The following is a 22,244-nucleotide window of genomic DNA, read 5'->3' as shown; positions in this document are numbered from 1 at the left end:
TTTTATAAGTAAAATGACATTATAACATGATTGGAATCAAATACATGTGTTGGTGTGTGTGTGTTGTATGGTGGGTATATATATATATGTGTGTGTGTGGTTATACATATACATATATGAATTTATCAACTCAATCACAAACACCACTCCTATGACATAACCGCTAAATAATTTTACAAATAAGTAAATAATTAACATTTATGCTGATTTCTACCTTAATGATCCTTTTTTTTTTTGCTGCGGTCCTTGAATAGAATCCTCGTCCTTTGTGGTCTTCAAGTTAGCTACTAGTCTCTACAGTGTTTGACAAGCGTAAGTTACCTTTATTTTATTTTTCTTATATAAAAAAAAAGAAAAAGATTATCCAACTAAATATATTACATATATTCAAACGTAAAGTCATTTATTAAGCTTTATTATAGATTATTTGAAAAAAAAGAAGTAGTCGTATTCATTAGCTTACTATTTAGTAGTATCGTACTCCTTTGACATAATTAATATGCCTCACATTTCTTTGCCATTACTTCCAAGTATATGATGAAATAGGCTGTTTAAAGTAATAAGCAATCCTAAATGCTGCAAACCTTTTATTTTATATAACTAAAAGGACAGCCTGTTATAGAATACTCTTATAATAATAATAGCGTAAAATAATCCTCCACATATACTATGAATATACATTTAGGCACCTATTATCAGAGTCTAACAGTAAAAGTGATTGTTAGAAAAAAATACCAAAGAAGTATAATTCAGTAGAAAAAAAAAAACTTGACTCAAACAACTTGAAGATGAGGGTGACAATCTTTTAAATAAAAATACAATATATTTCTTCTTAATGTAGCCATTTAATACTATAATTAGCAATAGGAAGAAAATGCTTCATTGTATTTATGCTTTCAATAAAAGTTTATTATGTAATAGCAGTAGTAGTAGTAGGAATACACAACAATTTTCGTTCTTTTTTTTTTCCTTTACAATTTTATTAGTTTTAAAAGTCTCTTAAAGGAGAAAATCCAATTCGTGGTTGATTTTCTTGAAATCAAAAACTGTAACAAAATGTCTTAAAAACATATTTCCTAATATAAAATTACGATTATCTGGGGACGGTAAAATTAACAAGAAGCATTGATGATCCGATTCTCTTTTCGCTATTAAATCCTTGATTGCTATAGGAACTTTTATCTCTTTTTCTTGTCGATCAAAAGAGGACGGGAAATAGAAATTGACTCGATTAGGGCTTTCAAATAGATGACAGTCTACTTTAAACATATCAGGTGCATGATTCGTAGAATAATAATACGTGTTATTAGTAATGCTTGTAGCAAGCTCATAAGCTAAAGTCTTGGGTAAATACATGAAATTAGAGCCTGTATCTACTCCGAATGAGATGGGTCGTTCAAAAAATGAAAATTTTTAGAGGTATTAGCCGTTTGGTATTGTATACCCTTCATTTCTACAAGCCAATGAGTATATTGTTTATCGCCATTTTCTAAACTGTGTCCTACAACGGATGTATAGAGTATTGTCTTTACAAAATCATGTATACCACCTAATACAATGCTTCCCTCCTCTGCACTATGAGGTGGTAAAAGGACAGAAAAGAGGGGACCTGGTATCTTTCCAGATTTGTAAAGAGCAGGAATAAAGGGTTCATAAGGTAAGTTATCGTTTATAGCTCTCATGGTACCGGATGAGAATCCTGCTCCAAAGATACCATCCATAATAATAGTTGACGAATGATTTCTGTCCTTCGTTTTCATTTGATCTGAAATGGGACCTTCTATTTTATTCATCATACCCATCACTTGATGTAAAATGGTAAGACCTTGAAGAGAAAGAAGGTCTTCAAAGTATTCACCCTCTGCTCGACCAATCGTATAATTGAGATGAATAGTTTGCGTATCATTAAATGCATGATAGGTACTCGAGTTTTTAGGGTCATAACGATGTAAAAATTCAGGACAACCTGTTTCTGGTGAACAAGTAAAAGAGGGGACCCAAATATCAGAACTGCCAGTATCAAATAATAACGTATATTCTTGAGACGGTGTGCCGATATTAACCTTAATAGCAACTTCATTCATAAAAATATCGTTGATTAATGGGACATGATTATTAGTATCAAACCTCCTTTCATGACGAAACCTTTCTGTTGAAATCTTAACGATAGGAAATTTAACAGGTAATACTACGTTACTATTTACAAAAAGGGTGTTTGATAATAGTGATGAGGAAGCAGTAGACATTAATAAAAATACAAAGATAAATAATTTCATTAGAATTATAAAATAAAGTAAGAAAAAAAAAAAAAGCTAAAATAAATATATCTTATATAAAGCGAACAAAAGGACCTTCTTACTTATTAGGAGAATATATTTATAAAGAACACGTTTTTTTTTTTTTTTTTTTTTTTTTTTTTGAATGTCTCCTATGTCAACAATAAATAAAAATTGGACTCTTTTTTTTATTGTTGTTGTCTTTATTTTATAATCTTCTATTGACGGAACGTTTTAAAGGTTCGCCTTCTTTTGGTGCTTCTACTGAGTCATGTCCACCACTTGAAGTAACTGAATTGTCCTTTGTATATTCCTTTAACCTATTCAAAGTATAATTTTTACCCATTGTATAGGCACATAAAGCAGCTATGCAATACTGTATATTTAATAATAATAATAGCACATGAATTATTTTAAATATTTACAAACAGCTAATGCAGTCCTAAAGTTCTCATTTCAATCAATTAAAACAAAAAAAAAGAGACCATTCATATAATTTCAGTTGAAATTACCATCCTAACAAAACACTTCTTGGTGTATTTTTCATATTTAAAATAAATGTAAGAAAAAAAAAAAAAAAAAAAGGAGGGGAAAAAAAAATACATGTACCCTTTCATGTTTGTTATATTCAAATTGTGACAGCATTTAATTTTCTAATCCTTGAAGCATTTTTATTTTTATTTTTTATTTTTATTATCATTGCAGTCGAAGAAACTAGGTTGGGTCAATAAAAAAATTTTTGGCCATTTCCAAAATAAATCGGGACAGGGTTGTAAAATTGGGATACCAATATGAAAATGGGACACATAAGAGAATATAGGACATGAACGCGAATCTGGGACTATACTGAACAAATTTAAAGATTTTTTTTTTTATTAAAGCATTTTACTCTGTACGGCCAGTACGATGGACATTGTCGCCAATTAACAAATAATTGTCGCAAAAGAAATTTCGTTTTAGGAAAAGCGTATTATCGTAATTGTATTAAAATTTCTTTTAGAGAGGTTCTTTATATATACATTTGATAATTTTGTTATAGAACAAGCTCTGGATATAAGCACAAGTAATATTATAAAAGATGGATTACATAATACAGGACAAACTATAAACCTGAACATATAATAATAAAAGATAACATATTTTTTGTACACTCTTTGAAACTCTATCTCTTTCTTCTCTTTAAAGCCATTATTCCTTTCAAACTGATCAAAACCTAAAGAGCCTTGTTATCATGATCATCATAAAAAAGAGCTCAATTGCCATAATACAGTAATAAGAAAGCTTACAGCCTAACTATTTAAAATGCATAAACTGCCAAAATATCTTGTACAATTGAAAAAAAACTGCTGTATAAAATGACATTTTTTATATTATTGATAGCTTATTTATTTACTCTTATTCTTTTGGAGAATGTATGAATATCATGCTCTGTCGTGTAACTGCATTTAACTAGTTTTAGCTTAATTATTTTACAAGAATGCTCATATTCACATGAATACATATAACAAACTTGTTTTCTTTTTCTTACTTTCTTACTTTCTTGCTTACTTTCAAAGAAGATAGTAATGCTTTACTACATTCAAATAAAAGGCAAAACTTATCTCTAAAGTATTAAAAAGAAAAGAGAAAAAAAAAGAAAGGAGAAAGGCAGGAGAGAAGATTTAACGCAAAGTAAATTAAAAACAAAAAAAATACGCTAAGATTAAACTTTAATAACTTCTCCTTCTTTTCGTTTATTTTTTTTTCTCCTGAATTTTACTATAAAAAAAAAGGTACATTTTTCATTTTATTTCCCTTTTTTTTTTCTTTTTTCTTTAGCTTTTTTTTATTTTTCCTATTCTTCTTTATTTTTACTTGAAACTATGGGTAGACATTGTCAGGGTTATGAAGTGTGCTCAAGTCACATAGCTTGGCTTACTTGAGTTTGTAGAACTGTCCGTTTATAACATGGCTAAAGGAGAGGGCCTAGACTCTCTTTTGGTTACTACATGCATATCCGCCTTCACCTTGGTTATTGCAACCTTAGATAATTGATGGACCTTATCGAATTTTGACTGCTCAAGTTTGATTTATTTCCAAAGGAGGAGGGAAATAAAAAGGATACTTGGGGTTGGAAATTGTAAACCTGTTCCTTTTTAGGGAGATTAGCGTACTCTTTGTCTGCACCATTGAAAGGGCTTATCTCAAGGTTTAGTTTTTCTGTTTTTCTTTTTGGAGGTTTTTCCTTCTTTTTATTTTATCTAGTTGCTGTTTATAAAATAAAATAGATAAGGATGCACAGCTTACGTTTCTGACCGTGGTTTTTTCATCTATTCATTTAGGTGAAGAATCCCAGCTTGTATTTACTGTTAAGTCAAAAGTAGATGCTAGGGGTCAAAGAAGGGACATTCTCAGGTAAACAATAGTCAGGTCGTGCACTTCATGTATCTGGATTCCTTCCACTTCGCCACGCTACAGGTCAGAATGTTTAGCCCGGCTTCCAATGAAACTTACATCCAACTGTATTTTTTTATTGGGTTATGGGGTGAGGAATCCTATCTTTTCTTCTAGCAAGGCTTGGGCCAGGTTGGACTTTGCCAAGTGTCTACTAGTTGAAATTGGACGTTTATCTTTCAAGTAGAAATTTAGAGGGAGAAGAAGAAAAAAAAAGCCCAACATGGGTATTGGTTTATAGAACTTATTTTGGGATTAGATATGCTTTCACCTTCTCGTGGTTAATCCTGTTAGTATCAAGTCTCTTTTAAAGAGATTTGAGAACTAAGAAAAGCATCCTTTTTTTTATAATATCAATAAAAATGAAAAAAAAAAAAAACTAATTTAATAAAAATCGTTCTACAATAAAGTTGCTTCTCTAATAATATTTAATAATTAAGCGTATTATTCTTTTTTTTTATAACAAAAGTGGTGAAAGACTATAACAGCACAGTGTATAAATATTAAAAAGATTATTGTATATTTTCCCTAAGATTTCTTTCCTCTCAAGGTAAGTTATGTGTTAAATAAATTCAGCATCACTAGAATGTACATTGTCAGAATAAGACTAAAACTAGCCAACATTCATAATGAGCATTCATAATCTGATTGCTGTACAAAAGACTGTTCATCTTTAGGGTATAACTTGAAGTTGTTTCAAGCCTTGCCATCATAAATATCCATTATTTAAACTGGAAATAAACTAACTTTGGTTTTCCAACTAGTGATTTTTTTTTTCAACACAATTTTTCCAAGAAAATTTTCTTTGGGTATTGATTATTGAGTAGTTATATATATAAAGACTGAAGGGAGGCTTGACCGAATTCATCGAAAAGAAGTTGTTGAAATATCTCAGCCTTTGCAAAGGATTTTTTTTATTACAAAATTTTCTACAAAGACAATTCCCTTTACTCCTCAGTAACGTATCTACGGATGTTATAATGTCACTTAATACAAGAAACGTATTATTGAAGTCTATCATGAAAACAAAAAAAGATTTCCATTTGACATCACCTGTAAAAATGTAATAACACGTTTTTGGGAAACGATACTGTTAGATAAAGTCTTTTATTGAGGTATTAATGAAGGTCATCATTGTTTTGAGGTTTTTGCCAGTTACATATTGCTCTTGGATGAGCATTGACTTCATAAAGAATATAAAGGGTAATTGCTCCTTCAGTAAATTTGTCTCCTTATATGGATTAATTAAAGGAAAATCTATAAATTAACTAAAGTTAATGCACATGATGTGAACATACATTTAATAAGAAACTACTGCTATCTTTTATTATGTACGATGCATCTTGCTATTAGATGACTTCTTTTCATAATTCATATGTTGATGCACTCACTATTTATCGCTAACTTGAACCCTTCTACAATACTCGACTGTTTTTTTCTTTTTTTTTTACTTATAATATAGAGTAGATTTTCTTATTATTATCTTATTCACCTTAAATTACACTAAAATAGACTTCTTCTAAAAATTTTCATAAAAAAGAAAAAAAAAAAAGGCAGATCGCCAAGTTTTATTCAGCAATTAAACTATTTCCCTGGCAGATTGTGTCGTCGTTGACTATAGAAAGTATAGTTAATTACTATTATAACATTACTCTTTTTAGGAATTTATATCCTTTTTTTTTAGTAGAGTAAAAAAGCCAAAGAGTACAATCCACGACCTCTAATAAGAAGGTGCTTATAATCCAGTGTTACTATCGAATAGTACATGACATACTTAATAATGGCTTATCTGCTGAAGATCCAGGAGACTCTATACAACTTGATAATGAATCGGTAATAACGCCTTTTTTTCCCTCACTCTTTTGGGACAATGAATCTTAAAGTATAACGGTTGATAAACCGAAAGAAATACAATTCAAGTTTAGTAGCCCCCAAATAAAAATGTTAATTTCATTTGTAACCTTATCCTTACCTTACCTTGCTAATACTAATACTGATAATAATAAAGAAACCGTCCAAATAGTGTCAATTTTGAAATGTAAGACTACTACAAGTCAATTAGTGAATCAATAAAGAGGATTACGAGTAAGAGACTTCAGATATTAAACCGGCTCATATTTCTTGCTATCATATGATGACATTGATAGATGGTTGCTCGAAAAAAGGGTCGAATAATAGAAATTACATAAGGTGTACGTAAATCACTTGGAAATTGAATTGATAATGAATTATTAAAATTGATCCATTGTAAAAGTTATAATCACGCCTGTAAGAACAGTAATATTAGTAGGGTCGTCGTAGTTGAGGTACAAAAGTATTAAATGAGTAAGGCTGATTGATATTTTCCTCACTATCTCGTGCAAAATATCGCGGGATAATACGTTTTACAAGTGATATGACATCTTTTTCTTTTCTTTTTTTTTTTTGGCAAAGTTGATCTATGACAGCTTCAACTGTTATGGCTACCATTTCACAAATAAAGACAGTGTTTTAAATGCAAAAGATAAGGAAAGAGAAAATAGAAAAGACAAGTATGTGAAAACTCTGTATAGTTTATTAAGAAAAAAAAATGATATGGAAAAACGACAAGGGCTATTTATATATTTTCGCAAGGTAAGTGGTATGAATAAATAAATACTGGTATAATAAAGCATTATACATCAATATTGTTTCCGAATAATCCTGCTTATGTTAATATTAATTCACAGTGAATATTCCAGCTATTTCGTTTCTAAATATAAAGAAAATGGAACAAAACGTACTCTTAGTGACAAGTTCAATTTTTTTTATACATTAAACGGAAAAAAAAAGGAAATATGCATACATAAAAGAAATATAAAAATTAGAAAAGCGATGAATAAGTACACAATATCTTTAAAATATTGTACTTATCTTAGTTAATTTTAAAGAAAAATAATCTGATTGTAAAGGAGGAATAGTAATCATGATAGTTTCTCTGATAAGATATTAGTCAATAGTTTACATAATCACCACTACACCATATCCTATATTTCCTGTATTTTTTAAGTCAATTACTTGTTTTTATACTTCTTAAAGTCAATTTGGAGCAAAAAGATATTTTATTATACAAACAATAGTTAAAGAAGGCACAAGATTATTAAAAGACGCGTAAGAAAAGAAATATTTATTTTATTTTTATTTTCATTTTTATTTCATATAAAAAAGTGAATCCCCAATTCGTCAACAGTAATAATTACTGCAGTCCAAAGGTGGCCGCGTGGAGGCTAGGATTCGTTGCACCTTCTTTGTTCTTGTATTTTTTATTTTTACTAGGAGGTTAGAAAAACCATAGCGATCACAATATGTAACGCCCTCTGAATCAACAAGATACCCTACAATGTCCTCCTAATTCAAGGAGGGCAAGATAGGGTGTCTTCCTCATCAAGAGCCCGGTACATAAGTGGTAACCATGAGAAAAAGAATTTCCTCCTAGGGCAGGGAAGAAGAAGAAGAATAAAATAGTATTATTTAATGACTTACCTATAGAAGAAATAGTAATAATAAGAAGAAAAAAGAAGAAAAAATAACTTTGAATATCTACTTTTTTATAAGAATAAGGAGGTCGTTGTTGTAAATTACAGTCACAATCATATGAAATCGATAAGAATATGTGTTACCCCACATTTAATACACACACACACACAGTTACATTATTTAATTTTCTTTCTTTCTTATAAAAAGTAACAATGTGTAGAATAGTAAAATGTTGTCAATTTTATATCTTCTTTATGACTATATGAAATGTTTATGTTAAAGAAAAGAAAAGTAAATAAAATAAATGTCTTTTTTTTTCACTTTTTTGTTTATATTCTCATAAACTTTCTTTTTCCTAATTAGGCAACTAATATGCATCTCATTTAGTCTCCCTTATGTTGTGCTTAAAATCATTCTTTTACCACATGCATTGTTTGCCAAAATGATTGTAAATATTAACGATTTTAGCTTCTTTGACGTATGCTATGAAAACCAGTTTAAGTATCTTTGATTTGCATTCACAGTAATCTTTCCTACATCCCTTTTAAATACGAAGACATGTTATAGATAATATATTCCTTGATCCGTATGTTTAATCAAGAAACATGACATTATAAGTCAGCACGTGATAATAAATTTTTAACGTACATTAAAATGAATCGGCTCTATTCCAATGATTACAATGACTGTAAAGAACTCTTATAAAGACTAAAAGGGAGACAAGAAGAATGATAGACAACATGTTACTATATACCAAATATAAAGGAGGAAATGTATTCCTTTTTTCAAATCTCTACTGTTGCTACATTTTAGCTCTGGAATATCTCCTTTTGTAATGAAGATAATAATGAGAATAATTAGTTCTGATGATACCTATTTTCCCTAAAAATATATATACATGTATATATACTCTATAGCAATAATGTTCGTATTACTACTGTCTTTTTATTAGAGCTATCTTTTCTGTATAATTTACGGCTTTTGAAATATAATTCTTAACCTCTTTTAGCCTTCAAGTTTGTAGGCATTGACAAATATATGACAATATACTACATAGAACAAGGGATTTATTAGGTAATTCATTTCAACTTTTTTTTTTTGATGAGGCAAAATATGAACTTTAAATATAAAATTGGATAAAGGAAAAGTTAAGATTATTCATTTTGTTTATACAATATCCAGATAAAGTTTCAGTAAAATAAAGGAGAAAAAAAAAGTTGAATATTGTCAGAAAAGAAATATCCTTGCATTTATTACTGTTACAGTGATAGAATTGTTATATTTGTCAATATCTTCTTTTTTGAAGTAATCGAGAACATTCTTCTTTACACTAGTTTATAGATAGATATTGATTGTTATTACAATATTCTTGGTAGAGCTTTTTTTTTATAGTCTTTGTTCCTAAGTAAGCCATAACATAATGTATAGTATTAGCTAGAGAAGCTTGATGTTAATCAATTAAAAGAGTCTGTATATTACGCTTACTTGTAATTAAGATCAAACATAACAACTATAGATTTGTATCTGTATAGGCATAAAATAAGGCTTTTTAGACACCCTATTTTTCTTCTATAGCTTAAGGGCCATAATGATACCAAGATACATAATATACATATCTACGGTAAATATATATAAATATAAGGGAGGTGTCATGAGCTGACTTATAATATCATGTTTCATGATTAAACATGCGGATCATAAATTTATTTAAGAAATTCTATCCTGAATCTCTCTTGATCGCTCCATCTAATAATATTAAAATCACTAACACTTCATTGTCAACAAAATACCTTATTCGGTCGTAACTATCACTTTTCTGATTCACATCTTATCCTCAGACCTCTTTAACAATTCTTATAAATACCCTATCAATTTAAATTCATTAAATAAAATCATTGACTTTAGAACTATTATTCGAACTTATTGATTTCTTTTGTCTTAATATTATTTTTTATTTTCTAATATTTTTTATTTGATATTTTAGAAGAAATATCACAGTATTAAACAAAAATAAGAGCTCAGGAAGAGGAAAATACTACGACAATTGTTTCTCAACTGCCGACAAATATTTGTTAATTGGCGACAATATCTATCGTACTGGCTGTACAGAGTAACATTGTTCATTATAGTTTAGTTTGGAAGTACAAGATAAGCTACTTTAATGAATGTATAACGTTGCATAAAATCATCGTTAGAACTGATATTATTCAGATTCAGAACATCACTTGAACAATTCTTTTCATTCAGTTATACTTCTTTGGATTAGTGACTTTACTTTTATATAAGCCTAATAGTGAGAAAACTTTAGTGTTTCTGTTATTTATTAATACAACTGGAAGATATTTTTGATGAAGAAATAATTGGAACATGTACTTACTGCATCACTAGTCTCTATTAATATGCAGCATATTGACTAATATTTTCGCAAATAATCATGGGTATTCTTGCGAGAGATTTAGTTTTGATAATTGACTATATATCATTAGTTTTTATTAAATTTTTAAACCTTGGTATAATAAAGGACGGCAATAATTTGCTTATTTGATCTAAAGGGCTCAATATAAAATATATCTTTTTTTTTAATAGTCTACTACTACCTAGTTTCAAAACATTTACGCTGATTCCAAGTTTCTTGCTTTGTCAATTTCAGGAGCGTATTTAATATTTTTATTTAAATGTCTAGAAAAAAGAAATATAGAATGGATTATAGTATTTATTAATATGAGCTTATTCATTCAAGTCATAAGAGTAACATTTAAGATGACAAGATATAATAGTGTTCAAGTCATTTGATCTTTTAACTTTGTTTTGCATAAAATTAAACTTTATCTGCTGGATCTGGCTTAAACCTTCTTTTATCACAGATACATCTTGTTACTGGTGGGTTCTATTAGACTTTAATGGTTTAGCTCTTATTCTTCTTGCTTCGTTTTTTTAAAAGCAAATAGCAATCACTATTTTCGTTTGTTCTTCTAATAACACAATTGTATGAAATGATCCTAATTTGTAGCTTGATAAATGACTTCTACAAATTTTACCATACATAAGATTCGAGGCGAGAGACTTCACCAATTTACAAAGCATTATTTTTATTTATTTATTTAGTGATATGCATGTTTTTTTTCAAATAGTGATTAAGCAGCGATTTTGAGATAGGAAACTTTTTAAATTTCTTAGTCGCGTTTTATATAATGTCGTCTTCAACAAAGAATTAAAAACCTTAATCAGTTAAACGTTTATATATTCTTCATATTTAGTAGCAATATCAATTTTTTCGACTACTATTCATCTTCGATTTTATTATGATGATATCTTTCAAGTGTTTATATAGCTTTTCTATAATTCTCTCTGCGTATTATATTATTGTTTGGAGAATAATATTATAGCGCAACATTTAAGTCAAGTGTCTTCTATTGAATTATAAACTTTTTATCTATGTTTATTGTAAAGGTTATTTTATCCATCTTCATAAAAAGAAATACTGCTCGTTATTTTGTAGATCAAAAAAAAAAAAAAGTAATGACAGCTAGCCTCCTTTTACAATCCCCAATAACTACTATCCACTAGCCCGAGAATGATATTTGCATTTGTCATCTTGTCTCCAAAATAAATTAAACATATCAATAGGTTTTACTTTTAGAAATTATTAATTTTTATTTAGGCGAAACAGATCGTAATTTTTGACATGAGCATCCGTCATTTATACGTGAAAGATTACATATTCTGCAAGCTCAGTTTTTGTTATGTTCCTTAAGTTTACCCAAATGCTCTTTTATTACTACTTCTGTAAGACTCTACAACTAGATCTCTATGATCAAAACTATCACCGACTAATCCAGTTCAGAAAAAAAAAAAAAAAAAAAAAAAAAAAAAAAAAAAAAACTCGAACAATAAATTAAATTTTGTCGGTAAGATAATCGAGACCTGTATATAAATCATTTTAACAAATCAAAATTATTAACACAATGATGACTGTTTATATAATTAGATCATTATCCCTTTGGTTTCCTATGCTGTTCTTCGTTGGTGTCTTGGATGGTTGCCTGGTGATTATTCAAATTACTGCACAAAGCATCCTACAGTGCTTTTGACAAAGTAGCATAATATCTACTGCCTTCAAATGCGTAAAAGCACGAGGATTCTCTCTTGTTTCTTGCAAATAAGCTTCTTACATGCCAACCGCGTACTTGTTTTAATACCTTCCCTTTAAGTTGTTCATTATTAATCAGTTATTTGTTAAATTTTTCACAAACTTGATTACCTCTTCCATCACAACAGAAAAAAAAAAAAAAGACCGCCTTCACTATCATAACTATTTGGTGGTCTAAAATTCCTTAATTAGCCCCCTTTCTCTCTCTCTCTCTCTTGATAATAATGCCATCACTACATTTTGTTCCTTTTAAACTTCTTTTTTCTTTTTTACCCTTGCTCCTATAAGGGAAGGGTTTCTTTAATATCTTTTTATCATTCATGACCTGTCCGGGCAATTTTAATATAGTTCATATTTTGTGCCCAATTTTAGGTATTTTTAAATTGTTTAAATGAAGTATATTTTTGCTGTCTTCGGAGCTGAACAAATACATGGAAATATTACACGTGATTGGTCAAATGAGCTACTTGGAGTTTCAGTAATCTTTTTATATCGCTCTTCTATTTTGTATATATTTTTATACACACATATTTTTTTTTTTCTTTATGAACAACATGAATGATGGACATACACCATCAGCGGCATCTCTTGGAATTAATACAAATTTTAGTGGAAGCTCGGTTTCTTCAGGTGGTTCACCACTAAATTCACCTTTAATATCACCTGGAGCAGGATCGCCTTCTTATGATAATCCTGTTTGGGATCAATTACATAGTCAATTCATACAACAAATGTCACTTCAACCACCTTCACGTTCTCAGTCTAATTCAACAAAACCAGGTGGTGGAAATACTTTTGTACATAAGTTATACAAGTAAAGAACTATAGATTAATTTTGATTTTTGATTTTTGATTTTTTTTTCCCCTTTCATATACTAAATATTATATATATATAGTATGGTTGTAGATAAGCAATATCAACATTTAATTGCTTGGACTTATACCGGCACTTCATTTATTGTTTGTAACATTACAGAATTCTCAAGGGATGTATTACCCAAACATTTTAAGCACAATAACTTTAGTAGCTTTGTGAGGCAGCTAAATATGTAAGTTTTAACTATGAATATATTATAGATGTATATGTATACATATTTATTGATGAATATTATAGGTATGGATTTCATAAAGTAAATAAATCACCCAGAGGACATCGAACTTTGGCAGAGAATCAGATTTGGGAATTTTCACATCCAAAGTTTTTGAGAAATAGACCTGATTTATTAGACGAAATTAAACGAAAAGCTTTAGAATCAGACTCTGTTCGAAGAGATAATACTGACATTACATCACACTTAACAATGATGCAAATGTCACAATCAGATATGATGCAACAAATTTCTCATTTACAGTCTAATTTAAGTCAAGTTATGAATGAGTTGTCAGAAACAAAGAAAAAACAACAATTACAACAACAAATGATTAAAGATATGATAGACTTTATGACAAAGCAATATGGATCTACATGTACGTGATATATGCAATATTCAGATAGGTTTTAATCCATATTTTATCTTTTTTTTTTTTTTTTTTAGTACCTTTACAAACTCTAGATATATTTGATTCTGATAAACAAGGTGCAGATAGGCCCCCACCGCCTATTTTTATCACTTCTGCTGATAATCAACATCATCAACAACAACAACAACACCAATTTTATTTAAATACTGCTAATCATCATCCTTCTCCAACAAGCTCATCGAATTCACCTTTATCCTCCCCTCAATTAGATCCTACAGACAATTTACCTCAACTTACTATACAAACTCAAAAACTTAAACGTACTTTCCTATCAACAGAAATCCCCTTCATTATCACCTTCCACCTATCAATCAGCTTTATCACAACCAGCTAGTCCTAGACAATACTTTTCATCAGAAGAAAATAATACTTCATTGTATAATCCGAAGAGCCCATTATTATCGCAAAATACATATATATGGTCCTCAATCATATAATAGTAATAATCAAAATGAACAGCAACCTTTTTAATTTATAATTAATAAAAAAAAAAATATAAATACATCTTGTATAATATATTTGTATATAAAATGTTGTGTCTTATTGTGACGTAAGATTTTTTTTTTTTAAAAAAATAAATATATTCTTGATAAACTTTTTTCTGTTTCTTAATTTTTTTTTTTTTTTTTTTTTTTTTAATATACACAAATACATAAATATAATTCAACTAGTACAACATGCTTCCACTCGCACTCTTACATACAGCAGCTGGTCACCCCATGCTTGTAGAACTAAAAAGTGGTGAGACCTTTAACGGCCACTTGGTTAACTGTGATAATTGGATGAATTTGACTTTACGTGAAGTGATTCAAACATCACCAGATGGTGACAAATTTTGGAGATTACCTGAATGCTATATTAGAGGCAATACTATAAAATATTTAAACGTTCCAGAAGAGATTGTTGATATGGTAAAAGAAGAAGAGAGCAAACAAAGACAAATGGCCAATAGAGGTGGACGTGGTGGTAGTGGAAGAGGACATTATAATAATAGAGGTGGTAATCGTGGACGTGGACAAAATCGTGGTGGCAGTGCTAACAGTGGACGTGTGGTAGTAGTAATAATAATAGTAGTAGCAACAACAATAAAACTAGCAGTAGTGGTAATATTGTCATTGGTGCTCGGGGTGGAAATCAACATTAATCAAATTAAATTACAACATTTGTATATCCTGTCAAAATAAAAGTAATCATAATGAAAAAAAAAAATACAATAATGAACATGTCATACATTTACACATGCACATTGACTACAAAAAAAATATTAAAAAAAAATAAATGTATTTATATTATTTATTATAAAAAGCTCTACGAAGGGCAGCAGCTGCCATGTCTAATGCAAATAAAGTTTCTTGAGAAAATAAGTTTGGTTTACTAACAAATCCGTGTAGGACTCCTACGACACGAGTTGTAGTAGCAGGGACACCAGCAGCCAACAATTTGCGACCATAATCTTCACCTTCATCTCTTACGACATCGGCTTCAGCAATAATGATTAAAGCTGGAGGTAAATCCTTCAAGTCTTCTACAGTAGCCTTACCAGGACAAGCAATAATATTTTCACGATCTGACTTTTCTGGTACATATTGATCCCAAAAGAATTTCATAAGATCACGCGTCAATGCATAATCATTACTGAATTCATAGTATGAACTTGTGTTGAATTCAGTATTAGTGACGGGATAAAATAACAATTGATGTTTAATCTTGTTCTCTAATTGGCGTTGCTTAGCAAGCACTATATATAATATATTAGTAATCCTTTTTTTTTTGGGAGGGGAGGGGAGAGGCGACTAAACATACATGTGATTGCTATGGCCAAGTTAGCGCCTGAGGAATCACCACCTACAGAGACAGAAGTAGGATCAATCTTCAAAAAGTTAACATTAGCAGGGTTTGTAGCCCAAGCCAAGACAGCATAACATTCTTCAACAGCAGTTGGGAAACGAGCTTCAGGACTAAGAGAATAATGAACAAAGATGACAGCGCAGTTTGCTTCTCCTGCAAGCTAAAAATGAATCCCTTATGTAATTAATAACATATATCTTTATGCATATCACTTCACTTTATATACCTTTGAACAAATATAAGCGTAAGAAGCCTTTTGGTCAACACACCAACCACCACCGTGCCTGTGTAACAAAATCAGCATGAATGAATATATTCGATATATACATATATATATATGTGTGTGTATGTGTGTATAATTTACTTACATGTAGATAATAGCTGGTAAGATTTTATCATGAGAACCACTAGGACGATAAACACGAATTTTGACTAAGCCAGAAGAGCTAATTACAGTCATATCTTCTAAATCAACATCAGGTCTAGAAATAGCCAATGGTACCTCGTTATCAGGTTTGGAACGAAGTGTTTCGATATTTATTGATGAAATATCAAATTTAGGAAGTGAATCAGCAAATTGTTTTGATTCTTTAGTTAATTTAATAAAACCGGCCATAATATGAATGTGTAAGAAAGAGAAGGAAAAAGAAGAAAAAAAAAATGAAACAAATATTTAATAAAAAAAAAAAAAAAAAAAAAGACGGGAAATTAATATCTAATAATATTGCGGTCTTATGTTGCCTGATAAACATAAAGATAAGAGACTTAAAAGAGAGAAGGCATATATTGCATGTAAATTATATGGATTTCCTCAGTTCTTATCCTCACATTTGACATGAAAAAAAAACTTAAAAAAAAAAGAAAAAAAAAGCTTGCTTTAATGCAAAATCATGTTACATATAAGTGACGGTTTTTTTTTAATATAGAATCAAGTAGACGGCGTGTGTGTTTATTTTTTCTTTTTCTTCTTCTATCTTTCATTTTCATATAAAACATATAATAATCCTTTATTGAACAAACCCGTTAATAACAGATTTTGCAATAATAAATACAATAGAAGCATTTTTACCTCTTTATTTTGTCAATGGGATTACAATTGACTGTATTACAATCTTCTCTGTTAGTTTTCCTTGTTTATATTCTTTAATTTTTTTTTTCAGAACTGTGGATTTAAATTGTAGTTACTTAACCTCATTTTCATGAACCTGCTATTTCTTTATTAACAATTGCATTTATTGAATTATCATCATTGTCTTATCAATCGCTAAATACAGTATGAACTCAGACTTTATTAATGATTTGCACTTTATTAAATGGGCTATTTTACCAACCATTAAGTTTATTGATTCATAGTGCTATTATTAAGATATTTAACGATTATATAGTCATATTTTATAGTAGATGATATATATATCATTTGCTTTTCTTTAAATTAACTTTTCTCTATTTCTCTTTTCTTTTCATTCTATTTAAGGCTATATGTAAAATGGAACAAGTGAAGCACTATCATTACGACAGAAGTAATAGCTTTTATCAATGCAATAAAAAGGGCATCTACATCATCTCTCTATGCACCTCCAATTTTTATTCCTTTGGATATTTGGAAGTTTCTGAGCTTCATAGCTATGGCAAACTTAGCGCTGATTGCTCCCAAGATAGTATGCAGCATTGCTCTGGTAGAGGGAGAAGTAACTATGACATGCGTGCCCCTCTCTGACCAACCTTCAGGCGGTTTCACATCAATGTCGAATCTTGATTCACCTATAAAAGTACAGTTCTCAAGAAAGCTCATATCCGTTTTACTCATTTCTTAAACTTATGATTCTTTCTATTCGCGAGTTTTAATTCAATATTTCTCACTTCAAAACGACAGGCTATTCTTTTGAAAGAAAAATTGCACTCATTATTCAAGACGACTTAAATGTTGGAAGTCTTTAGTGAGAAATTCGAAAATTTCTCAATCAAGAGTCGCAACTGCAGCACTTACTTCATGCTTAAGGATGCTCATTATAAAAGTTGATCAAGTGAATTTTACGCCCTTTTTGAAATTGACTTGCTTTCCTACTCACTTTGCTTGTTTTTTTTTCAAGAATATTCCAATATTTATCCCTCCGCCCACTTTTGTGCTGTCTGTCTGGCAATTACACCTGCTATTTTGAGAAATTTCGCAACGTTGTAAAGCTTCACTGAGTTATAATATAGAAAAAGAAGCTTCTGTTCACTGCTATAGTCATTATAAGACGGTTGCTACTTATTTACTGTTCCTACAAGATTTGTCATATCTTCCATTCAAGTATCTAGACCTTTAATAAGCGACTCTTGTTCTGGTCCCTGTGATTCGCAATAACCTCTAATGTTACTTAAGGTTTCCAGATGGTATGTGTTAACATCTTCTTCTACAACCATAGCATCATTTCCACTTTGGTCACATATTTTCCTTTGTCCGTCTTAGTAAAAAAAATAAAGGACAACAGTTTAAGTGTGGAAAGATTAACAAAAAATAAAAAAATCTGCCACTAATTCCTAGGCATCCTGTATTCTCTTTCATTCTTCAGTTAAATTTATAGCCATCATTCTTTTTGCTACATTATCTTAATTTGTTAACTATCTAAGAATCTTAACAAAGGATTTACGTTACATAATTAAGGGGTAAAAAAAAAATGGTACTACTTTTTCTTTCTTTAAATAACCTACCACGAGAAAATAGATACAAAAAAGGTTAAGTCTATTGAGCGTACTTTAATTTTATAAATAACAAAAAAATCGCTCATTTTTAGTAGTTACTGTGATGGTATGACATATATGTGTATATAGAAAAAAAATAAAAAAACAAGAAGAAAAAGAAAGGAAGAAAACAAAAAAGAAATATAGTTTGAGACCGTTTATTCAATGTAAAGAAAAATATAACAAAAAGAAGATGATTTTATGTCTACACAACTGCTTGTATTTATACTAATGAGTCCTGAATCAAAGACAACCTGAATCCTTCATCAAGCTTAGAACTGACACGATATCTTATTTAGTTGACATATTTAGATGATTAGATGTCAATAAATATTATATTATTTACAAGATGTTATATACAGTAAGATATGATGACCTTTATTATATGTTCAGGTTTATAGTTTATCCTGCATTATTTAATTCGTCGTTTATAATTTTACTTAGGCTTATGTCTGGAGCTTGTTCTATAACAGACCAGTCTAAAAAAAAAAAAGGAAATCCCTTTCTCTTTCATTAAAAATGATAACTATTACAAAAGGAGAAGCTGCATGCATCTTTTGTTGCCAAAAATATACCAAAGTTAATGTCGAAAAGTGTCTAGAAAGAATAGAGGAAATGGAGGAAGTGGAAATCTGCTATATTATCAATTCCCGTTGCCCTCTTCTCCAATGTACTAATCGCATATACGGAAAGCCAGGCAAGTACCGTTTGTACTGATCAAATAACGAAGAAGCAAGCAAAAATACATTTATTGGTAATCAGTGTTTGTGATTTACAGATAAAATACGATAAAATAGAAATAAAAAATTAAAAAAAAAAGAAGTAATACAAAAAAGGGACAAAGAAAGTATATTGAGACTTGTTAATAATGCTCTTATTGGAGATAAAAGTTAAGTTATATATCCATTAGTACAAAATAGAGGTTAATAATGTGAGAGTATTTATGTATTTTGTGAATAAAGATGATGAGTAATAATATAATAAATTCTATATGATAACGTAATTATGGAAGAGAATAACGGTTTAATTAGAATCATTATGTCTTTTGTATGTATACAGCTAATACACGTACTTTTAGTAAAATCAATTATTACGCGTATTTGCATTGTTCTTAGTTTAACTTATAAAGTTGTTTTATATAAATTCATATTCAGCAGAGAATTAATAAAAAAAAAGAAACATTTTTAGATGTAAGACTTTTTCATTTTTTATTTTTTTATACAAGAGTAAATATACTTAAAATATGCGTATAGACAGAATTAACATAAAGATGCATTATATATTCTATTATGATTATTTATCTTATTGAATTAAGTTACAAATCTTACAGCCATGACGATTAGCTCTACTTGGGTTTTTGCGTGAATTGAGAATGTGAAAAAACGCGAATTGACTTGCTAGATCAACGCAAATTGGCCAATTAAATTTACGTAAATTGAAATTCCAAAGTGCGCAAAAAGGTTTGAAACTTCCCTTTATGAAAGAGCATAGCCACATATTGCAAGCCAAATACATCGTCCGATCATGCTCACTCCCGACTGATGCACTACTCACCTGTCTCCTACCCTGTATTAACACCCTACGATCCAGTCAATGGCGTAAACTTAACAATACAGCTCTTGTTAAGGCCTTACCTGAGCCTCTTGATAGCCTGAACACCTCCACCCTTCGTTGACATTGCCATGATTTTCTTGCAAGGAACTTTCAACTTACTCTCCAGCAAAGGTACAGCAAATTAGTGTCCATCTGCCGTCCTTCTTTGTCCTTGGATCTCATCCTGTGGTTACCTATGCTCCCAATCGAACATAGTCGACTCATTAGATGGTGGCTGGGCTGGCTACCTGGTGGTATTTCTAAATCTTGTCAATGCGGATTACACAATCTAACAAAGAAACACAGCATCCATTGCCTACGCATCCATCCTCAATTATATATATTGCAAGACATGGATGACACCATCTCGTGTCTTCTCACTTGACTTCCCTCTAGACTACCCAAGCCACTTCATACACAGGCCTACTGGCAAATACATTGGATTGTCATCCAAAAATTCCTCTAATAAAGTTAACATGATGCAGTATGGTGCTCCCTACAATGCTTTAGTCCTGCCTACTCTGTCTTTAGACTCCCCTTTTCTTCTCTGGCTTAGTCAGCATGTATAGACTTCCCTCCCCTTCTTCCTATTTTTTATCCTTTTTCCTTCAGCCCATGAAGGTTTTTTTTCCCTATATGCATTTTTGAACTGGTTCGGGCAATTTTAGTATATAAAATGCTTGTGCTCATTTGGATTTTTATTCAATAAAACTCAACTTTAAAAAATAAAAGTTTTAAAATCGCGCAAATTGGTACCACGAGCACTGTATCATGTATTTGATCGTCTTTTCATTTATTTATTTATAGGAGTCAGCATTTCTTTCTTTTTTTTTTTTTTTTTTTTTTTTTTTCTATTATTATTTTTTTTTTTCAACATATTCTCCATTTATGAATATAACAGCAACTACCAAAATTACCTTCAATTCAATCTATGCTTGAAGGTATTACTATCAGCAATGGTAATACTATATCTTATAAATACATATTATGCTTATTTAACATTTTCTTTTATTGAAAAAAAAAAAAAAAGAAAAGAAAAAGAAAAAGAAAAAGAAAAAGAAAAAGAAAAAGAAAAAGAAAAAGAAAAAGAAAAAGAAAAAGAAAAAGAAAAAGAAAATAAGGGACAGTCTTCCTTAACTATGAATAATCATCGTCGTCACGCTTCGGAATATAGTATATCATTAAACCACTTTTTACCAAAGCCACTTGAACCAAAAATAGATGATTTAACAAGTAATAAAACCTCAACAACTAGGAATAACTTTTATCATAGTCGTTCGTATTCAGATTATACTCATCCTTATCCTGTTAGTATTAATAATAATACTTCTCATACAAACCATAGACGCGCCTACTCGACAAGTACTATAAATTTTCATCAAATACAACAGAACCCACCTTCTCTCTCTTTATCTCATTCTTCTTCATCATCTTCATCCTCTTCTTTTTCTTTTGATGAATCTCATAAATTAATGCATCAGGTATCTGATAGCAAAAGCAAATTAAATCACTCTACTTCAACATATAAAGCGAAATTAATAACACCAAAGCAGCATAATAAATACATTTGCTCCTATTGTACTAAAGGATTTTCGCGACCATCTTCATTACGTATTCATATCTATTCACATACAGGCGAAAGACCTTTTGAATGTATTGAGGAAGGTTGTAATCGTAAGTTTAGTGTACAAAGTAATATGAGACGGCATCTACGTGTCCATCGATTAGGAAAATCACTTAAACGAAATGGTGGATGTATTTCCCCAGCTGATCGAGCACAACTAATCAATAAACCTCTAGCTGCAAATCAATGGATATAACTAGAATGAACCACTGGATGAGTGATATGGCAATAATATCATCATCATCAGTAGCAGAAGCAGCAGCAGCAATATCATCAAAGTCTGTTTAACTAAACAGTAAAATAATATATAACGCATATACATATATATATATACACACACACACACGCTTTTATTTTATTTTTTTAAACTTTTCCGTGATATTTTCGAATAATAATTTTTGTAGTTCAACATACATATTTGTAAAATACAACATATGAATATCATTAGCCATGATGTGCCATTCACAAATGATAATTTAAGCCAGGAAGAAAATGCCTATAAAAAAGTATTGTTACTCAAATATATACATGTATTATATTATTAAAACTTTTTTGTTTGTTTGTTTGTTTGTACCTGGAG

At 29.9% G+C, this 22,244-nt stretch overlaps 10 protein-coding genes across 10 annotated transcripts; 5 read left to right on the top strand and 5 right to left on the bottom strand.

Moving 5' to 3' along the window:
* Window positions 1-999: 999 nt before the first annotated feature.
* Window positions 1,000-2,246, bottom strand: BX663DRAFT_488679 (aspartic peptidase domain-containing protein; the record flags this gene model as incomplete). The annotated part of the gene is made up of 2 exons (XM_051524835.1): window positions 1,000-1,334; window positions 1,445-2,246. The coding sequence occupies 2 exons, from the start codon at window positions 2,244-2,246 to the stop codon at window positions 1,000-1,002; spliced, it is 1,137 nt and encodes a 378-aa protein (XP_051380196.1).
* Window positions 2,247-2,484: 238 nt separating this feature from the next.
* BX663DRAFT_554375 (uncharacterized protein) lies at window positions 2,485-2,921 on the bottom strand (the record flags this gene model as incomplete). The annotated part of the gene is made up of 2 exons (XM_051531523.1): window positions 2,485-2,652; window positions 2,886-2,921. The coding sequence occupies 2 exons, from the start codon at window positions 2,919-2,921 to the stop codon at window positions 2,485-2,487; spliced, it is 204 nt and encodes a 67-aa protein (XP_051380195.1).
* A 9,889-nt stretch (window positions 2,922-12,810) lies between these two features.
* Window positions 12,811-14,464, top strand: BX663DRAFT_518945 (HSF-type DNA-binding-domain-containing protein). The gene is given in 6 exon segments (XM_051528931.1): window positions 12,811-13,168; window positions 13,251-13,403; window positions 13,469-13,821; window positions 13,890-14,135; window positions 14,191-14,296; window positions 14,316-14,464. The coding sequence occupies 6 exon segments, from the start codon at window positions 12,900-12,902 to the stop codon at window positions 14,344-14,346; spliced, it is 1,158 nt and encodes a 385-aa protein (XP_051380194.1). The 5' UTR covers window positions 12,811-12,899; the 3' UTR covers window positions 14,347-14,464.
* Window positions 14,465-14,552: 88 nt separating this feature from the next.
* Window positions 14,553-15,137, top strand: BX663DRAFT_563386 (uncharacterized protein; the record flags this gene model as incomplete). The annotated part of the gene is made up of 2 exons (XM_051532008.1): window positions 14,553-14,927; window positions 14,953-15,137. 2 exons carry the CDS (start codon window positions 14,553-14,555, stop codon window positions 14,962-14,964), a joined length of 387 nt encoding a protein of 128 aa, XP_051380193.1. The 3' UTR covers window positions 14,965-15,137.
* Window positions 15,134-16,345, bottom strand: BX663DRAFT_477437 (alpha/beta hydrolase fold-domain-containing protein). Its single transcript, XM_051524285.1, has 4 exons — window positions 16,092-16,345; window positions 15,950-16,007; window positions 15,679-15,883; window positions 15,134-15,613 (listed from the first exon to the last, which is right to left on the bottom strand). The coding sequence occupies exons 1-4, from the start codon at window positions 16,337-16,339 to the stop codon at window positions 15,165-15,167; spliced, it is 960 nt and encodes a 319-aa protein (XP_051380192.1). The 5' UTR covers window positions 16,340-16,345; the 3' UTR covers window positions 15,134-15,164.
* Window positions 16,346-17,138: 793 nt separating this feature from the next.
* BX663DRAFT_575934 (uncharacterized protein) lies at window positions 17,139-17,949 on the bottom strand. The gene has a single exon (XM_051532153.1). The coding sequence runs from the start codon at window positions 17,528-17,530 to the stop codon at window positions 17,291-17,293; it is 240 nt and encodes a 79-aa protein (XP_051380191.1). The 5' UTR covers window positions 17,531-17,949; the 3' UTR covers window positions 17,139-17,290.
* A 63-nt stretch (window positions 17,950-18,012) lies between these two features.
* BX663DRAFT_439891 (uncharacterized protein) lies at window positions 18,013-18,171 on the bottom strand (the record flags this gene model as incomplete). The annotated part of the gene is made up of 1 exon (XM_051523362.1): window positions 18,013-18,171. A coding segment is annotated over one exon (159 nt), but the record flags the coding sequence as incomplete, so codon positions are not given.
* Window positions 18,172-19,924: 1,753 nt separating this feature from the next.
* BX663DRAFT_439890 (uncharacterized protein) lies at window positions 19,925-20,122 on the top strand (the record flags this gene model as incomplete). Its single annotated transcript, XM_051523361.1, has 1 exon — window positions 19,925-20,122. The coding sequence occupies one exon, from the start codon at window positions 19,925-19,927 to the stop codon at window positions 20,120-20,122; it is 198 nt and encodes a 65-aa protein (XP_051380189.1).
* Window positions 20,123-20,161: 39 nt separating this feature from the next.
* On the top strand, window positions 20,162-20,425 carry BX663DRAFT_439933 (uncharacterized protein; the record flags this gene model as incomplete). The annotated part of the gene is made up of 1 exon (XM_051523365.1): window positions 20,162-20,425. A coding segment is annotated over one exon (264 nt), but the record flags the coding sequence as incomplete, so codon positions are not given.
* A 754-nt stretch (window positions 20,426-21,179) lies between these two features.
* BX663DRAFT_554371 (uncharacterized protein) lies at window positions 21,180-21,860 on the top strand (the record flags this gene model as incomplete). Its single annotated transcript, XM_051531522.1, has 1 exon — window positions 21,180-21,860. One exon carries the CDS (start codon window positions 21,180-21,182, stop codon window positions 21,858-21,860), a length of 681 nt encoding a protein of 226 aa, XP_051380187.1.
* Window positions 21,861-22,244: the final 384 nt, after the last annotated feature.

This window comes from Cokeromyces recurvatus (genome assembly GCF_025118155.1).
Source record: "Cokeromyces recurvatus strain NRRL 2243 chromosome Unknown BX663scaffold_25, whole genome shotgun sequence".
Taxonomy (NCBI): Eukaryota; Fungi; Mucoromycota; class Mucoromycetes; order Mucorales; family Mucoraceae; genus Cokeromyces; species Cokeromyces recurvatus.
The sequence above is the reverse complement of the archived record's forward strand: the minus strand, read 5'-3'. Positions and strand labels throughout refer to the sequence as shown.

Excerpts from the sequence above, each read along its gene's own strand:
- BX663DRAFT_575934 (XM_051532153.1), bottom strand. The coding sequence starts at position 17,530 with ATGAGTAAAACGGATATGAGCTTTCTTGAGAACTGTACTTTTATAGGT.
- BX663DRAFT_518945 (XM_051528931.1), top strand. The coding sequence starts at position 12,900 with ATGAACAACATGAATGATGGACATACACCATCAGCGGCATCTCTTGGA. Across the intron at positions 13,169-13,250 it reads TTTGTACATAAGTTATACAA|TATGGTTGTAGATAAGCAAT; the intron begins GTAAAGAACTAT and ends ATATATATATAG. Across the intron at positions 13,404-13,468 it reads TTTGTGAGGCAGCTAAATAT|GTATGGATTTCATAAAGTAA; the intron begins GTAAGTTTTAAC and ends TGAATATTATAG.
- BX663DRAFT_477437 (XM_051524285.1), bottom strand. The coding sequence starts at position 16,339 with ATGGCCGGTTTTATTAAATTAACTAAAGAATCAAAACAATTTGCTGAT. Across the intron at positions 16,008-16,091 it reads TTACCAGCTATTATCTACAT|GCACGGTGGTGGTTGGTGTG; the intron begins GTAAGTAAATTA and ends TTTGTTACACAG. Across the intron at positions 15,614-15,678 it reads CTTGGCCATAGCAATCACAT|TGCTTGCTAAGCAACGCCAA; the intron begins GTATGTTTAGTC and ends TATTATATATAG.